General features: G+C 44.2%; 2 protein-coding genes across 8 annotated transcripts in view; one reads left to right on the top strand and one right to left on the bottom strand.

The window, feature by feature from the left end:
• The window catches only part of BRD2 (bromodomain containing 2), a 12,033-nt gene extending 10,892 nt beyond the window's left edge, over positions 1 to 1,141 (bottom strand). Inside the window, exon 1 of one of the 6 annotated variants that reach the window (XM_072729106.1) lies at positions 666 to 1,141. The gene's annotated coding sequence lies outside the window, so the exon portion shown is untranslated. Of the gene's footprint in view, positions 1 to 360; positions 547 to 665 lie in introns of those variants that run through there. The other 5 variants (XM_072729126.1, XM_072729188.1, XM_072729161.1 and 2 more) reach the window with 5 other exon arrangements.
• On the top strand, positions 1,011 to 17,895 carry LOC112913868 (HLA class II histocompatibility antigen, DM alpha chain). Of its 2 annotated transcripts, none has more exons than XM_025990677.2 (5): positions 1,011 to 1,145; positions 15,727 to 16,011; positions 16,631 to 16,909; positions 17,141 to 17,267; positions 17,625 to 17,895. In XM_025990677.2, coding segments are annotated over exons 1-5 (735 nt in total). In that variant the 5' UTR covers positions 1,011 to 1,102; the 3' UTR covers positions 17,626 to 17,895. The 2 variants fall into 2 exon arrangements, with proteins under 2 accessions (XP_025846462.1, XP_025846461.1); XM_025990676.2 differs by lacking the exon at positions 1,011 to 1,145 and adding an exon at positions 14,248 to 14,439.

Here is a 17,895-nt window from a genome sequence, read left to right as displayed (position 1 = left end):
TGTAAGCCCTCCCCGGCCTGGGGTAACACATGCTGAGCCTTCTAAGACCCCGCCGAGGCAACGGTTTGTGCAGAAGGCTCCACAGGCCGTGTCCACGTGAATGCACACAAACTCGATAAGCGACTCGAAGCGTAACCTCCAACATGCCATGTGGGGACTGCGAGCTTCCTACCGCTGACACAAAAGCACAGAAACGCTCCTTCCGGAGTCTGGGGAGACAGGGAGTGGGCGCCCGGGAACAATCTCAGTTCACAACCTAGGTTGCCCATTCACATCCAAGAGTAGGCGATACGGTCACCACTCCCACTCCTCAGCCCTCTAGGTCACCTCTCTCCTCCGGCCGCCAAAAAGAAACCTCACCTGGCTCCGGACTCCTCTACCCCCAGGGGACGAATGGAATGGGGGGGGGGACACACCGCCCCCACGCCCCTTTGCCCTCCAATTGGTACGGAGGCACGAGGTTGGCCATTCCCCTCCCCCATCTGAGGGGCCCTCTCCCGCTCGCCCCCCTTCACGCTCCCATTGGCTGTAAACTGTTTGAAGGACAAACCCTCCCACCCTCAGGTTCTTCTCTGAACCCCAAGAATTATCCCCCGGACTCCCCACCATTGGTTAAGCTTTTAAATAACTAGCAACATCCCCGCCCCCCCAGGGCCCCTTCTCACCTGGAACCTGGAATCTTCCAGGGGGGAGCCAACGTTCCCCTCGGCTTGGTGCGGGGGGAGGGGGGAAAGAGGACGTAATCCGGGGTGTCACCCCCCCGGGACACCGAAGCTGTGTTGGGGGAGGGGGCGTAACCCCCAGCCCCTCCCTTCCCGAATGAGCTGGGGGGGTGGGGAGATCGTCGGGGCTGCGCCGCCACGTCAGCAACACTCAGATTGGCTGACCCGGGTCACGTGCCAGCCGTCCCTCCTCCCCCCCACGAGGAACAGTTTTCCGAAGGTTTCTGGGGGTCGCGCAAGAGGCCAAAGAGGCAGCATGGCCCTGACCTATCTCCAGAGAGCCGGGGCGCTCTAATGCCGCTGCTTCTCCACATCCCCGGCTTCCTATCCCGCTGTCGTCGACCCCGTCCCCCCCACTAGCCTCTCCGTACGGGTTCAGCATGGCTGCCACAGCCCGAGAACGTGCACTGCGCAGGCGCAAGGGTGAGCTCCGATTGGGGGAGGGGAAAGGAGCATTGGAGTCGGTGGGGGAGAGCAGCGGAGCGCATGCGTCCGGAGGCCCGGCCGCTCCCTCGCTGGGCCTGAGAGCGCGCGCAGTGGGTGGGGCGGAAGCAGGCGCGACGCGCTTATCTCTGGTCTGAGCGGCCCCTCCTCCCTCAGTATCGGTGGCCTCACCGTTAGCCGGGGGCGGCCTGCTTTGGTTCCTTTTACCCAGGTGTAAGTTGCCGCTTGGTTCGCTCTGTACAGTCTAGGAAAAAACGCGCGCCGCGAAGCTCTTGTCAGTGAGGGAGCGTGGGGCCCGCGTCTGGGGATGTGAGGGCTTGCAGGGTGGGGCCTTCCCCTGGTGTAGTTCGACAAAGGGAAAGGGGGTTTATCACCTTCCTGGTGCCGCGGGCGGGAAATGAGCTGAGAACGGTAGATGGGGGCGTTTTTTCCGGCAGCTTTGTCTTAAGCAGCCTTACAGCCTCTTACTTCCCCTGAACCTACCTAGACTGACTTCATCGCTTCACTGACGCCTGCCAGCCTCGACTCATTCCTTCCACAAAATTCAGAGCCTTCTGATCACTTTCACTTCTTTACTGATCTCGTGCTCTATTTCATTTAAAACTACTTTTTCCTGAGGCTTCGCCCTCTGTTCTCTAAATTTTAAATCAATCTCATAAAAATCTAAGGATATTATGGTGATTCTATTGCCACCTAAAGCAAACATTTTACTTGTTTATAGCCAGTAATCTCTCCCTTGACCCTCAGTGTATGGGTTCAAATCCTCACTGTAGTTCATAACCCCTATTCACCACCAAAAGAACAGAAGAGCCAATCTGCGGGAGGACCCGGGATTTTCCATCTCCCTCCTGTAAACTGGGCCTTGCCTGTAACCCTTTAGTATTGTACTAGAAATCCTCTCTTGGATGTAAGGGAATTCCTTTTCTTTAGACCTGGTCAACTTTAGCCTATCACTCTAAAGCTATCCTCCATTTCGTTCCCATTAGTATTTTAAACTTTCCTCCTGTATTGGTTTGCCAGCCTCAAAAAAGGAAAACCCTACCAATACTGTGTTCCCTTGTAGACTATTTACTCTGAGCTATCCTGCACAGTCGAGACCTGAAAATATCATCTAAATTTTTCCTAAGCCCCATTCCCACTCTTAAGTCCATTTCTTCCATTATTGAAACCGTTCTGGCAGATGTCACCAAGGACCTGATTGGCAGTCACGATGAACTTTTCAGTTCTCACCTTACTTGACCTCTGAAACATTAGACATTTGATCATATTTCCTTCCTGAAATTCTCTACACCCTTGATTTCTGTGGTCATTCCTTTTTTTTTTTTTTTTTAAAGATTTATTTATTTGACAGAGCACAAACCTGGAAAGCAGGAGAGAGAGAAGCAGGTTCCCTGCAGAGCAGGGACTACAGCCTGGATCCCAGGACCAGGGATCAAGACCTGAGCTGAAGGCAGAAGCTTAACCAACTGAGCCACCCAGACGCCCCTTCTGTGGCCATTCTCACCTGTTTCTTTTCCTGCTTGTCCAACTGCTCATTTCTTTTGTGGACTCTAGCTTCTTCTAATGGGTTGATGATGTTTGTCAGGATTTTTGCCTTAGTTTGCTTCTAGTTCTGTTCATCTTCTCTAATCTCACTCAATGGCTCTAAGCCTCTTAAACATGTGTCTTTACACATGCTGAGCCTTAAGTTCAAAAGATTTGTCTGAGCTAAACTTGGAACTAAATATTACCTCTTGATTAACTCTCGGGCACTTAAACAAGTTTAAAATTGATGCAGTCTATGCATGCTAGATCTGCTTCTGTATTAACTTGGTTAATTGCAGCTATTCAGTCACAAAGCCTGGAATCTAGGAACCCATTCTTGGGTTCTTCCCCCCCCCCATACACAACTTTATACCCACAAAACTTAACTATTTTGCCTCTTAAGTATTTACTGAATCACATTCTGTCATAGTCCTATCACCTGAGCTACATCAACAGCTTCCCAACTGATTTCCCTCTCTCTAAAGCTGTATTGTCCAGTATAGTGGCCACTAGGCGCATGTTGCTATTTAAATTAATATTAAATTCTTAAGTTCCTCAGTAGCACTAGTCACATTTCAAGTTTTCATTAGCCACATGTGGTTAGTGGCTGTCATATTGGACAACAGGAGTGATAGAACATTTCCATTATTGCAGAAAGTTCTATTCAACAGTACTGCTTTAGATTTTCTTCCCTGCCTCTGCCACAATACTGCCAGGACTGAGCTTTCTGAAACACAGCTCTGGCCATATGCTACTGCTTAAATCCCGTATTAATTCCTTATTGCCTGTGTGAAAAAGCCCAAATGCCTATGCTTACCAGAAAGTCCTGTCTAGTTTTGTGTGTGGCCACTTTCCCTTGGGCCCTATGTTCCAGCCATAATGAACTGTTCCCCAGACAGACCATTTTGGTTTATACCTCTGTATTTTACACATACTGCTCTCTTATACGGAATAAACTTCTCCAATCAATCTAAGCTCCAAATCCATCATCTAAAAAGCCTACTTTTGCCTCCCAAATTGAGCTGACTGTTCATTCCTTGGTGTCCCTTCCTCTTATGATTGCACCTTTCATAGTGAGTGGTGTTTATGTGATTACATATTTCTTTACTAGACTTTGATCTTGAGAACACGGTCATATTGTTGTTTTTTTGTTGTTGTTGTTTTATTTTTTAGATTTTATTTATTCATGAGAGACACAGAGGCAAAGACACAGGCAGAGGGAGAAGCAGGTCCCATGCAGGGAGCCCAACGCGGGACGCAGATCCCAGGACCCCAGGATCACGCCCTGGGCCAAAGGCAGGCGCCAAACCTCTGAGCTACCCAAGGATCCCCATATTGTATTCTTTTTAAAAAAAATATTCACAGCTCTTGGCAGAGTAACTGGTCAATGTGAGGTGCTCACAAAGTGAGCAAATGTTGAAGGGAATGAATTCTTAAGTATGTGACTTAGATGAAATTGTAATGTATGTTTATGGGGCATCATTCATAGTATTGGGGAAATAATCATTGTAAGTCATCATTTCTGTCAAGTATATAATTGAGACATTGGAATGGTGTGAGGAAAGACAGAAGCAGAACAGCACAGGCCATCTTCACAGAGAGCAGAGCACTCCAGTCTGGCCAGAATAGGATATAAGCCATAAGAGGTAAAGCAAGAGAAGAGAAGATTGGAAGATAAATTTATCTGAGGCAGTGTTGTAAAAAGATTTCTAGTGCCATTAAGCTTGGACTAGCTGGGGAGTCATTTGAGCAATTCCTTGACCCATGTTATGTCGTTAGATAAGAACCCTGTCTTCATATTCCCAGTAGCTAGCATGATACCTGTTAATAAACACCGAATACAAATGTCGGGTTGAAAGGAGATGAGACCGGTGATAGCTCACATTTGTTGAATACTTGAAATGTGTTTGGGGCTGTTAAAAGTGCTTTACATGTATTTTTTTTTCTTTTTAAAAATTTATTTATTTATTTAGAACACTTGTAGGGGTGGGAGATGAGAGGGAGAGAAAATCTCAAGCAGACTCTGCTGAGCACGAGCCCAATGAAGGCTAGGTCTCATGGCCCTGAGATCATAACCTGAGCCAAAGCCAAGAGTCTGAAATTTAACCAACTGAGCTACCCAGGTGCCCCAGTGCTGTTATATGTATTAACTCTTTTAATTCCTTTCTTATAACCTTGTGAAGTAGATGCTATTATTATCATCCCCATTTTTCAAATGAAGCAATTGAAGCAATAGATGTTAAATAATTTACTTGTGGTCACACTTTTAGTAAGTGATCTTAAGCTGGGCTGTGAACCCAAGTAGTCTGCCCATGGATGATCTGTTTTTCTGGTTGCTAAACACAGCAGGTAGTTTAAGATCTAGGACTAAAGTTGAGAAAAAAGATCAGGAGAGGTAGATTTGGGAGTCGTCTTTGAATTGATGTTTGATTCAGTCATGCAGGTAGATGAGATTTATAAGGAAGTATAAAATAGAATAGAAAAAGTTCAAGATTGAACTTTGGGTTAGATCCTCATTCAGGGAACAGAATAGGAAGTAGAACCAACGGAAGAGCATCAAACAAGAAAGAAAAGCAAAATTACATAATATGAAGATGCCAGAACAAGACAAGGCCCCAGTAAGGGCTTCATGTTTGTTGAATAAATGACTAATCAGGAGTTGTTGTGCTTGTTTGTGCCATGGTCTTCTTTGACAGTCTGCTAGAGCCTTAGGACCTTGTTTGACAATACCATTTGTAAACATATAAATGAAATACATAATTATCAGAATTATGTTTAAAGAAATGTGTGATGATCCAGTAATATGTGCTTCCATGTTAATATAATACATGTGGTTCTTAAGTAACAAATAAAATGATTTATTGGCAAGTCTAACAACTTATTAAATTATAGAGATATTTTGAGATATCTGTATGTGACATGAAAATATTAATTGATTTCTGTTGATGGAAACATTGCAGGTACTGCTAGTACTACAAAGATTTGCTTTCTACATTCATAAACTTAAATTTCAGTTTGATGTTATTGGAAATAAAAGTGACTTTAAAAAATTCCATCCACGTTCATGACCCCTGAATTTTGTGGCTTGTGGAATTGCAAGTTAAGAACCTTGTTCTGATTGAATGAGAAAGTGATATTCTGCAGACAAAGAAGGAAAACTCATGGATTGGTTATTGGGGGTCATTACTGATATTGGAGAGCATTTTCTGTAAGCTGGGGATAGAATACAGAGCATGGGCAACCTGAAAACCCAGGCCAAGTAATCCAGACTGAATATAGTAGAAAGAAGGGAACTATTTAACTTTTCTAAGAGGGGAAGTGAGAGCTACCTTTATAGGGAGATCTGTTTGGCAAGGTCAGCTAGCATGCATTCACATGTGAGATGAGAAGGAATAAAGTAGTCTCAGTCTCAGGACTATCTATGCTTAGAAGGGGGCTCAAGCCTCCCTGGTCCACAAGGTCCCACGTGGTCTTGCTTCTGCCTGACTCTGGCCTCATCTACCATCTTCTACTTGCTGATTATGCTCCAGCCGCACTGATCTTTCACTTCCTTGAAGGAGCTAGTCTCTTGCCTGTCTTCATGGCTTACGCTACTGCTGTTCCCTCCAAGAGGAGCATTCTTCCCACTCTGCCTAACTCCTACTCACCCTTCAGATCTCAGTATCATTAGGTTCCCCATTCCAGTTAGTCTAACAGATCTCAGTTTTTTTCCTTCCTTTTACAATTTGCATTTTTAGATTTGTTTAATATCTATATTTTCACTAGATTATAAGTGTGATGATGGTAGGTGTCTGGTGTCCAGCATCCTGCCAGGCAGATAGAGGGTGGTCAATACATACTTGCTAAATAAATAAACAAACAAACCTCTTTGAGCCACAGTTTTCTTATTTATATATGGAATAATAAATTCCAACCTTGTAGTTGACAGAGTTGCTACATCCTAATAAAGTAGCTAAAAGAAAGAATGAACATTCATTCATGAATGTGAAGAGATATATTGAGCTGGGAATGAGGGTAAATGGGAGATGGATGACTAGGTTCACTCTCTGAAACAGGAGGTGGAAGGGAGTAGGAAGAAAATGGCAGTTGGCATGTAGCTTGGGAAGGACCTAGAATGGAATGGGAAGAGTGTGGAGAATGGTGGGTTGCACAGGGAAGGCAGTGGGGGTGAAAGTATTTGCAGGGTAGCCCATAGGCATGACTGGTAAGACCTACTATTGACTGTGTTTGAAGGGATTGTCTATCATTCATCTAATGCTTGAGGGCTCTTTAGTCTCAGTTTCATCATCTTCAGTAACACCACACATTCATCCAGTGAACAGTTACTTGTTGATGTATCTTCTTGGTGGATGCTAAGAGTGTGAAAAAAAAGAATAGGACATGGTTCCTTAAGAATCTTGCAGTGAGGGTGAGATGACTGTGAAGCACATATATAGAGAGAGTAATACAAGAAAAATGATGGTAATGGCAGGCACAGGGAGCTGTGGCAGCATACAGAAGAAGCCACTAATCCCTGCTCCAGGTTCCAAGGCTTCCTGAGGGAAGTGAGATTTCATCTCAAAGGACATACAGACATAGGTTAAATGGAGTTCAGGTCATTAAGAATCATACTAAGGAAGCAGATTACAGACAATCATTGAAGGTTTTTGTACAAAAGTATGATGTGATGAAATATGCATAATAAAACGATTCCTTTGGCAGCACTAGAAAATAAGAATGGAGACAGATCAAGAAGAAGAAAGTTAAAGTAATCCAGGGAAAAGCAAACAAATCAATGAAGGCCTGAGCCAGTGGGAATGGGAAGAAAAGAGGACAGATGCAAGAGATATTAACAAGGTAGAATTGATAGGACTTGCTAAACAATTGGATGAGAAGATTTGAGGAAGATGAAGTGGTCAAGGTTGACTCATAGATTTGTGGCTTAGATGATTAATTGGATAGTCAAGTTATTTACTGAGGTCTTGAATATAGGAGTTGGAACTTGTTGGGAAGGAGGGTAATGAGCTTAGTTTTGTAAATTTTGAGATGGAAGGGTATTCAAGATTGTAATTGCTAGACTTCATATGCCTATTAGAATTCTTTATTGAACCATCAACAGGGGTTTTTGAGACCTAATGCAAATGACCTAGATGGCTCAGATGGTTAAACATCTCCCTTGGCTCAGGTCATGATCTCCAGATCCTGGGATCAAGTCCCTCCGCATTAGGCTCCTTGCTCAGCGGGGAGTCTCCTCTTCCCTCTCTCTTCTGCCTCTCCCCTCTGCTCGCTCATTCTCTCTCTCTCCCCCTCCCTCTCTTTCTCTCTCTCAAATAAGTAAAATCTTCAAAAAAAAAAAAAAAAAAAAAAAGAAAGAAAGAAAGAAAGAAAGAAAAAACTTGCCAATACTTTTGAAATGAATGCAGTTTGGAAATCATAACACACTGCTTTTCATTTAGAATTTAGACATTTTTGAGATCACTGGGAAAAAATGAGCACAGATTGGTTTAAATGAAATTAAACAATTGTTTTTAATTTGGTTGGTTGTGGTAATAGTATTGTATTCTGTTAAAAGAAAAGTTATCTGAGAAATATAATGGCAGAATTTGTTTAAAATAGCCCAGAAAAGAAAAAAAAAAAAAAAAAAAAGGACATGGAACAGAATAGATGAAACAAGAATGGAAGAGTTTTAGAAGGTTGAAAAGTATTGAAGCTCATGAGAGTAAAATGAGGATTTATTATATTCTCTTTTATGTTTGTTTGAAAGTTTTAAAAAAAGTTTTCACTTATTTAGAGATAGAGGTGGGAGGACAGCAGAGGGAGGAGCAGAGAGAGAGGGACAAGCAGACTCTGCTGAGTGCAGAGCCTGACACAGGGCTCCATCCTATGACCCTGAGATCGTGACCTAAGCTGAAATGAAGAGTCAGATGCTTAACCAACTGAGCACTTAGGCGCCCCTGTTTGAAATTTTTCACCATAAAATTAAAAAAAAAATTATTTTAGTCATAGATCTAAAAGAAATCAATTAGTGGAATGTAAAAATTTTTATTATTACTAAATCAACACTGAATCATATTATGAGTATGTTTTGAATTTGTGCCAAGACTTGTGACAGACCAGAAATCAAGTGGAAGACATATATCACTCAGGCAGTTGGAAAATGCTATCTGAGCATTAATACACAGATTTAACCTTGTGTTAATGTCTCAGATGATGTCATGCAATTGTCCAGCATGTCATATGTTGAAGATAGCGTATTGAGGTGGTTTTTGGTTCATGATGATTTTCCCTTCTCTGGGAATAACTGTGATACATAGGGGTGATATTGTGCCTGGCCACAGCTAATTGATCCGGAGATACACACTAATACAAGCTGAGCCAGTCAGATCATCTCTCCCAGCAATGTGAAACTTGGGAGATGGTGGCTGGAAGTCTTTAAGGGTGAGGCGTAATTAACAGCAGCTCAACTCTTGCTGCTAAGACCCCTGAGGCTTTCCTTCCTGAGGCTAGCTTATTCCATTCTTCTTTTGATTTTATGAATTTAGCTCAGTATCCTTTCAGTAAATTGCCATTTTAAAAGTTAAGTTAGCCAGAATTGGTGTCTATTGTCTACATCTCGAAGAGTTTTATTCAATATAATAAATGATTACATAATGAGATTATTATGTATTTGGCATCTTATTACCTCTGTGTTGAGGTAAATTTAAAAATAAAAAATTGTTACTATCGAGACGCCTGGGTGGCTGAGTGGTTGAGCATCTGTCTTCAGCTCAGGGCATGATCCCAGAGTCCCGGACTCCCTGTGGGGAGCCTGCTTCTCCCTCTACCTATGTCTCTGCCTCTCTCTGTGTGTCTCTCATGAATAAATAAATAAAATCTTTTTAAAAATTGCTACTATCAAATTTACAGTCCAAAAAATTTCTTTTCTTTTCTTTTTTTTTTTTTTTATGATAGTCACAGAGAGAGAGAGAGAGAGGCAGAGACACAGGCAGAGGAAGAAGCAGGCTCCATGCACCGGGAGCCTGATGTGGGATTCGATCCCGGGTCTCCAGGATTGCGCCCTGGGCCAAAGGCAGGCGCCAAACCACTGCGCCACCCAGGGATCCCCCAAAAAATTTCTTGAGGGACACTTTTGTGGAGAATACAGTTTGAGAACTGCTGTGGAGGTCAAGTGGAGATGTTGAAAGGCAGTTGAGTATATGGGTGGTATGAAATTCAGGGAAAGAACTGAGCACAAGGAGTAAATTTGGAAGACATCAGCAAATAGGAGGCAACTGAAGGCATGCCATCCAGGACAAATGTAAGAAGAGAAAAGGTTGAGGACAAAACTCCAGGGAACACCAGCTGTTAAGAAAGGAGTCCACAAAGAAGACAGAGAAGAGGACGCCAAAGAAGTAGGAGCAAAAAGACTAGGAGAGAGTGCCATTCATGATGCCAAAAAATAGGCCATTTTAGGAAGGAGGGCATGGCCAACAGTGTCAAATGTTGCAAAGAGTTCATTTGACTTAACAACTCAAAAATATTGGTGAACAGTCTCATTGTTGAGAGTTACAGCATAAATGGCAAGTATAAAAGTGGAAATATGGAAACCCATGCCCTTTTCAGGAAATTTGGCCTTCTAGGAAAAATAAATGGGGCTAGAAAGGGATGAGTGAGCTGTGTTAGAAAGCCATGACCTACTAGATTCACAGGTGCCATTATTTTCAGGGACATTCCTATTTAATGACCAAAATATACAGTGAGTTACTGGGATACAGAACCAATTGCCTTGCTCCTCTTGCATGCAATTACTTCTGCAAACTAATTAGAGACTCTCTGAGATACCTGTTACAGAACTTGTTGGAGAGTACTGACAGGATTGCATAGAGGGAAGGATAGTCCTAACTGTTTGAACTTGTTACTCTTTACTGGGAGAGAAGAGTTGACCACACCTGGCCAGAGTCTTGATGATGGGTGGTTATATATCTGCTCACCTTGATCTTGTCTACACTCTAATATGTGAAGAACTTGTACCCTTTTATTTCTTTCCTCTCACGCAGAGTAGTTGCAGTGACTGCTATACCTGTTCCTAGCCTTCCTACCTAGTCTTCTTCCTCATGTCCCCTCAGACCTCCTTCCAAACAATCTGTCCTGTCTGGGCCACAATCATTAATCAGTAGCCACCCCCAAGGGGAAATGGAGCCCTTCTTTGTTTTATTTTGAGTCCCCATCTCAATTCTGACCACATACAGAGAATGGTGTTCAGAAAACTATAGTATGGAGCAAAATCCAGCCCACCATCTTTTAAGTGGCCCAAGAACTAAGAGAAATGGTTACATTTTTAAATGGTTGGAAGAAAAGCAAAAGAATGATGTCATGAAAATTGTATGAAATTTAAATTCCAGTGTCCATAAGTAAAAAAAGAAGGTTAAGAACAAAACTCTAGGGAACACCACCTAAATGGTGTTTTCAGAATGACTGAAAGAAAGTGGTCCACGAAGGAGACTGAGAAGGAGATGCCCAGGAAGTGTGGGAGGAAGCTGGGAGGAATCCAGCATAGCCATGCTCTTTCAACATTGACATCTTGTCTGTGGCTGTTTGTGCACTTGCAGCTGAGTGCATAACACAGAGATGAATGGCTCACAAAGCCTAGAATATTTCCTATCTGATCCTTCACAGAGGTTTTCGGATTCTCCTGCCTTAGACTCTAGGTGGCTGTGTGCACTATGTCTCCCCCTATGGTCCTGATGATGTCATAAACTTCCTTTCTGCTTCCCTAAAAGGCCTCAATCTTCCCACTGTAGGAACTGTTGATGGATTAGTCTACAAAGAGTGGGACGTTGGGAAAATGTTCTGTTTTTCGGAGCGTAACACAATGATTTCCAAACCCTACTCCAGCCTTGCCACTCTGCCTGCCCCCCACCACACAAACTCATATATGTGCTTGCACATATATACACATTAGTGTTTCAAAATATCCAGGAGATCATGGGGTTGTTTTGGGTTTTGGCTATTATTGCTGCTGATATTTATTTTTCAAAAGGGAGTATGGATTTTGAAAGTCTGAGATACTGAGGGACTATATTCACATAGATTGATTTCTAAGGTTACTTAATTGCCACATTAGATGTTTCTCACTGCTTCTTCCCCCATCCCTTCTGTCTTTCTCTCTTTTTCTTCTCTATTAGACTTCCCAGCATATACTGTGACAGTTTTCTCCCTCACCTCCCACTTGCTTCTTAGCCCACCACAATCTGGAGTCAACTCCCACTACAACACTGAAACTGCTCTCAATACATTTGTCAACCATTTCATAATTACCAAATCTAAGGACACTTCTAGGCCTTCCTTGACTTCTGGGTAGCATTTTATAATATTGACCTTGTCCTTCTTCATGGAACACCTCTGCTTCTCTGAATCTGCTCCTTCCTTGTTCTCTTAGCTCTCATGGCTATCTGGATGCTCCTGGTGTCACCGAATCTCTACAAATTGGTCCATGTCCGTGTACTGGTTATTTTCTGGTGTTAGTGCCAGGCTCGCCCTCCTATACTGTGTTCTGAACTGCTTGGCCAAGGCATCTGTAAAGCATGTACTTCTCAGGCTTATTAGCTGGTTGGCTTCCCATTATATTCTGTCAATAGGAGGCACTGGCAAGGGATATGAAGGCAGGGGAAACTGAGAAGCTTCCTGCTTTAGTTTCTAACAGAGTGACAGTTGCTGGTAGATATGGCAGCAGTAAGAATGGGTGATTCTGGACGTAAGCCTCCTAGGTAGAGAAAGCATCTTCTCAATGATCCAGCCTTGAAGAAGATGGAACCTTTTCAGCAGATCCAGAACTAGCTATGATGGTGTTGGTCCCAGGGCAACACCAGGCATGGACGTGGATTCCATGTCAGAGGAAGAATAGCTTCTGATTTCTAGATATTCCTCTATTTGTGCCTCCAGACACCTTTTCCTTTTTGTACTTCTTGCCCTTTTAACACCTTTGTGACTGATTTCCTGTATTAAATTCCCTGAGTCTGGAAGACCTAGAGTGGTTCTATATTCCCAACTAGATCCTGGATGATAACTGGTAAGAGGGTTGGGGTTGGAATCCATGCAGACTTACATCATGCCACTTCCTGTTCTGTCTGCACAGTCTACTTGCATGATCTTATCCACTGTTTATGCTTCAACATTTGTGCTCATGACTCCCAAATTGAGTTTTTTCAGCCCATGCTTCAGTTCTATACCCATATACCTTATGTCTCCTGCATGGTTCTTCCACTAGCATCTCACATTCTACATGTAAAACACTAAACTCATCCTCTTCTTCATCAAATCTGCTTCTGTGGCTCCTTTTCTATTTCATTACTGACTACCCACCCAGCCAGCTAATCTAGAAATCTTAGTGTTGGCCTTGACTCCTCTGCTTGGCTAATCAGTAGCCAAGCCCTTTAGATTCTGTCTCCTAATTATCTCAATATTCTATTCCCTCCATCGCCTCTGTTCATGACTTAATTCAGGTTCTTATCAATTCTCACCTAAATTATTGCTATATTGCTAAAAAAGAGTGGTGTGTGGGTGTGTGCAACTTCTTATTTTGATGTAATATAATATAGACTGACCAGCAGTTTTAGCTCAATTTTTTCTAAGCTCCAGTCCATCCTTTGAAATTTTTGAAGACCAGTTTTTCTAAAATTTAAAATAATTGGGTCACTCCTCAGTTTTAATACCTCTAAAAGCCAGACCCTCTTCGTGTTATAACATGGCCTATGTGATCTGGCTCTTGCTTAAATTTCCAGCTCATCTTGACACTCCTCCATGCACTACTACCAAACAGGGACACAATCAGTAGTCTCCACACCATTCACATCCAGCCACACAGATGTCTCCAAGGGAAGGAGCTCTGAATGCCTTTGCTTTCACATATTCGCCTGGCCCTTGCCCTAGAATGCTTTTCTCTTCCTTCGGGTTCTACTGGTCAAATTGTTTTTCTTTCAAGATTCTCAGAAGCCTGGATTATGTTCCATCCTCATAAAGTTACTACTTTTAAAACACTGAGCACATTCTTGTTGGAAACATTACATTGTTGTGTAATTATTTATTCATTGACTCCCCCACCCCGCCAACTAGACTTTAAGCTCTTTGAAAGCAGGAATACCCTTTATTCATCTTTGTATTTCTAGCACTGGACCCAATACTAGTACTTATTAAATTTTCCATGTATTTCTGCAGAATGAAATAGAGCTAATGACCGAAGAACACCTCTCAGAGAGAAAAAGAGGATGGAGGGCTGGAGGGAGGAGGAGGCGGGGTCTGAAGAGCCCTGGGAGTTTGCCGTGGGAAGAGGAGCTTCCCCACTGCAGCCAACTGCCAGGAGGTGGTGCTGCTCTGAAGAGCCCATTGCCTAGGTTACTGGCTTAAGCTGACAGCTTGGTACTACAGAGGGATCCCCAGCAGGAGGCAGACATCCCTCCATTGTCTCCCCAGCCCAGTTACACACCCGACTCTGGCCTGGTGAAAGAGCCAAGTCTTAGAAGAGGTTGCTGGCACTGTGTCTCTCCCCAGCAACTGATGATGTTAAACCCTACACTTCTGTGATTGGTTTAATCAAGTGATAAAGGCAACTATTGGAAATAGCTGGTGGAACATGATCTGGGGAAGGAGTTTGGGGCCCTGGGTCAGCTGGTTGGTAGGTCTTAGCCCATGGTGTGGTGTGAAGATATGGATCATGAGCAGAGGCAGGGAGCTGCACTGCTAAGGCTGTTACACCTCCTGTGGCTGCTGCCCTACTCCCGGACCGCCCCTGAAGGTATGACAATACCTCACCTTTACTTCAATCCTGACAGGTCAGAGCCTAGCGAACTGCCCAGAGCGTTTGAAGTCTTCTTTCCATTTGAAGCCCTGTGCTTTGTAAGTGGCAGGAAGTATTATGGAGTAGTGGAAACAATAGCAGAATTGGAAAAGAGATCAACTATGGATGGATGGCCAAACAATGTCAGAGGTGCTTTATATATTGCACTCGAAACAATCTCTTAAAAGAGATTATTATATCCATTTTACAAATGGAAAAAAAATGAGACTAAGAGACTCTCGGTAATGTATTCAAATTCATGCAGTTGGAAAGTGGCAGAGCTGGGATTTGAACAAAGTAAATATTATGTTACTGTCCTATTTAGGTATCTGCTCTGCACTCTGTCATCAACTCACCTTGTGGTTCTTGAAAGTCTCTTAACTTTTATTGGTCCTTAGTTTCCTTCCTTGTAAAGGACGGGTGGATTGGATGAATAATCTGAAGATCCCTCTTCCTCTAAATATCTATTATTCTAGATATTGAGTACTGGATAGAAAGTTTCCTGCTCCTGTGTGTGGGGAGGTTCTTGCCAGGAATTCCAAAGGATAGAGATTATTGCCTACAACTTTGGGTCCTCCCACTCCTGTCATTGCAGGGGCTGGAGGGCTGAGGGAGATGAGGAGGTTTTCAGAGAGGTCTGGTGCTGATGAAGCAGCTGAAGAGAAACCTGGAGATTGGTTTTTTAGCTAATCATGTTTTCTGGGGGTAAGATGGGGCAGTGTCATGTGTGGCTTGGGGAGGCCATGACCATTCCTTAATTTACCCTCCCTTCTAAGATGGGGGAACCCATCGAAGTCCTTCACAGGTTAACATAGTGGCCTTCTGTGATTTAGACAAAAGTATCTTTTTTGGGAGGATGCAGCCCTGTGCCATGTGGCATGCTTGGTGAGCGGAGTGCAGGCTAGATTTCAACTTTCAATTACTTCCTTGGCCAGATCCCTCATGTAACACACGAACAGGCAACCCAACCTTGTGACTCCAAATTTGTTGCTTTAGACCTTTTTTTTTTTTTTTTTTTTTTACTTTTACAACTTTAGACAGTTGGCCTTTTTATGGGCAGGGGAAGTTTGGAGAGATCCTGTGATTTCTTCTTCACCCTCATTGGGAGGGAGAGCCTAAATAACAGACACAAGAAGGGGTCACACCCCAATCCTACCCCTCTGCCTGAAGCAGGTCTTGCTGTTTTCTAAGCTAAAGAGGAGGAGGACACTCCCACCTCCCTGACTTACCTTGTTTCCTTTGCAGCTCCTACTCTAGCATGGCGGGATGAACTGCAAAACCACACGTTCTTGCACACGATGTACTGCCAGAACTGGAGTCCCAGCATCGGACTTTTAGAAGCCTATGATGGAGACCAGCTTTTCTCCTTCAACTTTTCCCAGAACACTCGAGTGCCTCGCCTGCCTGAATTTGCTGACTGGGCTCAGAAGTCTGGAGATATGCCCACCATTTCCTTTGACAAAGCATTCTGCCAAGCTATGATTGAGGAAATAGGACCAAAACTTGAAGGGCAAATCCCTGTGTCTAGAGGTCAGGGGTGTTTCGGGGGGCGGAGAGAGGGGCTACATTCTTAACCTCCTCAACCTGTACACTGAATTATTCCCTTTCACACCAGCCCCCTCCTCGAATGTCGTCTGGGTCTCCCCTTACCAGCTATGGTCTGCACTCTGTTTTTGTTGTGGGACAAAGACTTGTGCTCAGGACATAGTAGGTGTTCAGAACTGTGTATTGAATTTAATGAATGCAGTAGGGACCAGTTGATGCCTACGGAATGTTAGAGCTTGTGTTGCTATGCTCAGTAGGATGGAAGGGGAGAAAGGAAGTATCTAATGATGTGCCTGTGCTTCAGTGAGAAGATAGCATGCATGTGATTAGATGATGGTGTGAACTGTAGACAGGAAGTGCTGCAGGAAGTCACGATGGAGGGTCCCAGAGTAGCCTGGGTCTAGCTCTGCCTCTAGTCAAGGTCTGGTACTTGCCTGGAAGAAGACCTCCCTCAGACCCAAGCTCCTCCCTCATCTCTCCTTCCAAAGCCCATTCCCACTGACTCTGTCTCTACACTCCCCTCTGTATGCCACATCCCTTCCAAACTTAGGGGTACCATGTAAACTAGTTACTTCTTTCCCTCACACCTCAATCCTCCCACCAGGGATTCCTATGGTTGACGTGTTCACGTTGAAGCCCCTGGAGTTTGGCAAACCCAACATGCTGGTCTGTTTTATCAGTAATCTCTTCCCACCCACGTTGACGGTGAACTGGTGGCATCACTTGGACCCTGTGGAAGGAATGGGGCCCACTTTTGTGTCCGCTGTTGATGGATTCAGCTTCCAGGCCTTTTCTTACTTAAACTTTACACCGGCACCCTCTGATCTTTTCTCCTGCGTGGTGACTCATGAGATTGACAACTACACGGCAATTGCCTATTGGGGTGAGAAATTTCTCCTTGGAAGCCTGCTTTCTTTTGGGAACAAAAAAGGATGGACCCATGGGAGGGCTTTCTTTCTCTACTTGCACTTTGCTTAAGTCCATTCTCACCCTGAGCAGCTTCAGTTTTTCATGCCTCTGTTTCTTCTCTTTAATCCCTGCCCCCCAAGTCATTCCCCTGGGTGGGGACTCACCGACCAAGGCTCCAGGATGACTTGCTCCTCTTTTTCTCCAGTGCCCCATGATGCGCTGCCCTCTGATCTTCTGGAGAATGTGCTGTGTGGTATAGCCTTTGGCCTGGGTATGCTGGGCATCATTGTTGGCTTAGTCCTCATCGTGTACTTCCGAAAGCCTTGCTCATGGTACATCAGGGTGTCTGGAGAGGGTGGGCGAACCATGGGAGCCACATACAGCGGTGCATGTGGGGGCATGCCCAAGGTCATCCTGTGGTATAGGGAGGCCTGTGTTGGTACCATGGACATCCTCCTGGTTGGAATCCCAGTTACGTACATACATACATACACACACAGTTATAGGATCACAGGCATGGCTTTGAGTGGGAGAGGAGTGATATGGGGAACTATAGGAGGGGTGCTTGGAGATAACTTGGGGCCAAAGAGAGATAAACTTGTATGGGATATGCAGCAGGCAGGGAGAGGCCTTTGTGGAGGAGGGGGCGGTCCTCCTGATGGCTTTCCTCCATCCTTCTCTCTCCTCAGATCGATAGTTCCTGACCAGAATCTGGTGCCAGCAGGGTCAACCATGCCTGCAGTGGGAACTCACGTTTCTGGCATCCTGCCCAGGATCTCCCTTTCTCAGAGCAGGAGTCCCCAGGACACCTCTGGGAGTGTATGCGTGAGGATGTATACAAGTTTCTCAGCTGGGGCTCTACTGTCCCTGGACTTGCACCCAGGGGTACCCAGAACGGCTTACTTATCACAACCACGTTCCTTCCCACTTCAAGGCAATAAATCTTATTTCTTAATATTG

The sequence above is a fragment of the Vulpes vulpes genome, chromosome 1 (genome assembly GCF_048418805.1).
Source record: "Vulpes vulpes isolate BD-2025 chromosome 1, VulVul3, whole genome shotgun sequence".
Taxonomy (NCBI): Eukaryota; Metazoa; Chordata; class Mammalia; order Carnivora; family Canidae; genus Vulpes; species Vulpes vulpes.
Note: the sequence above shows the minus strand (reverse complement) of the source record. Positions and strands in the feature narration are given on the sequence as shown.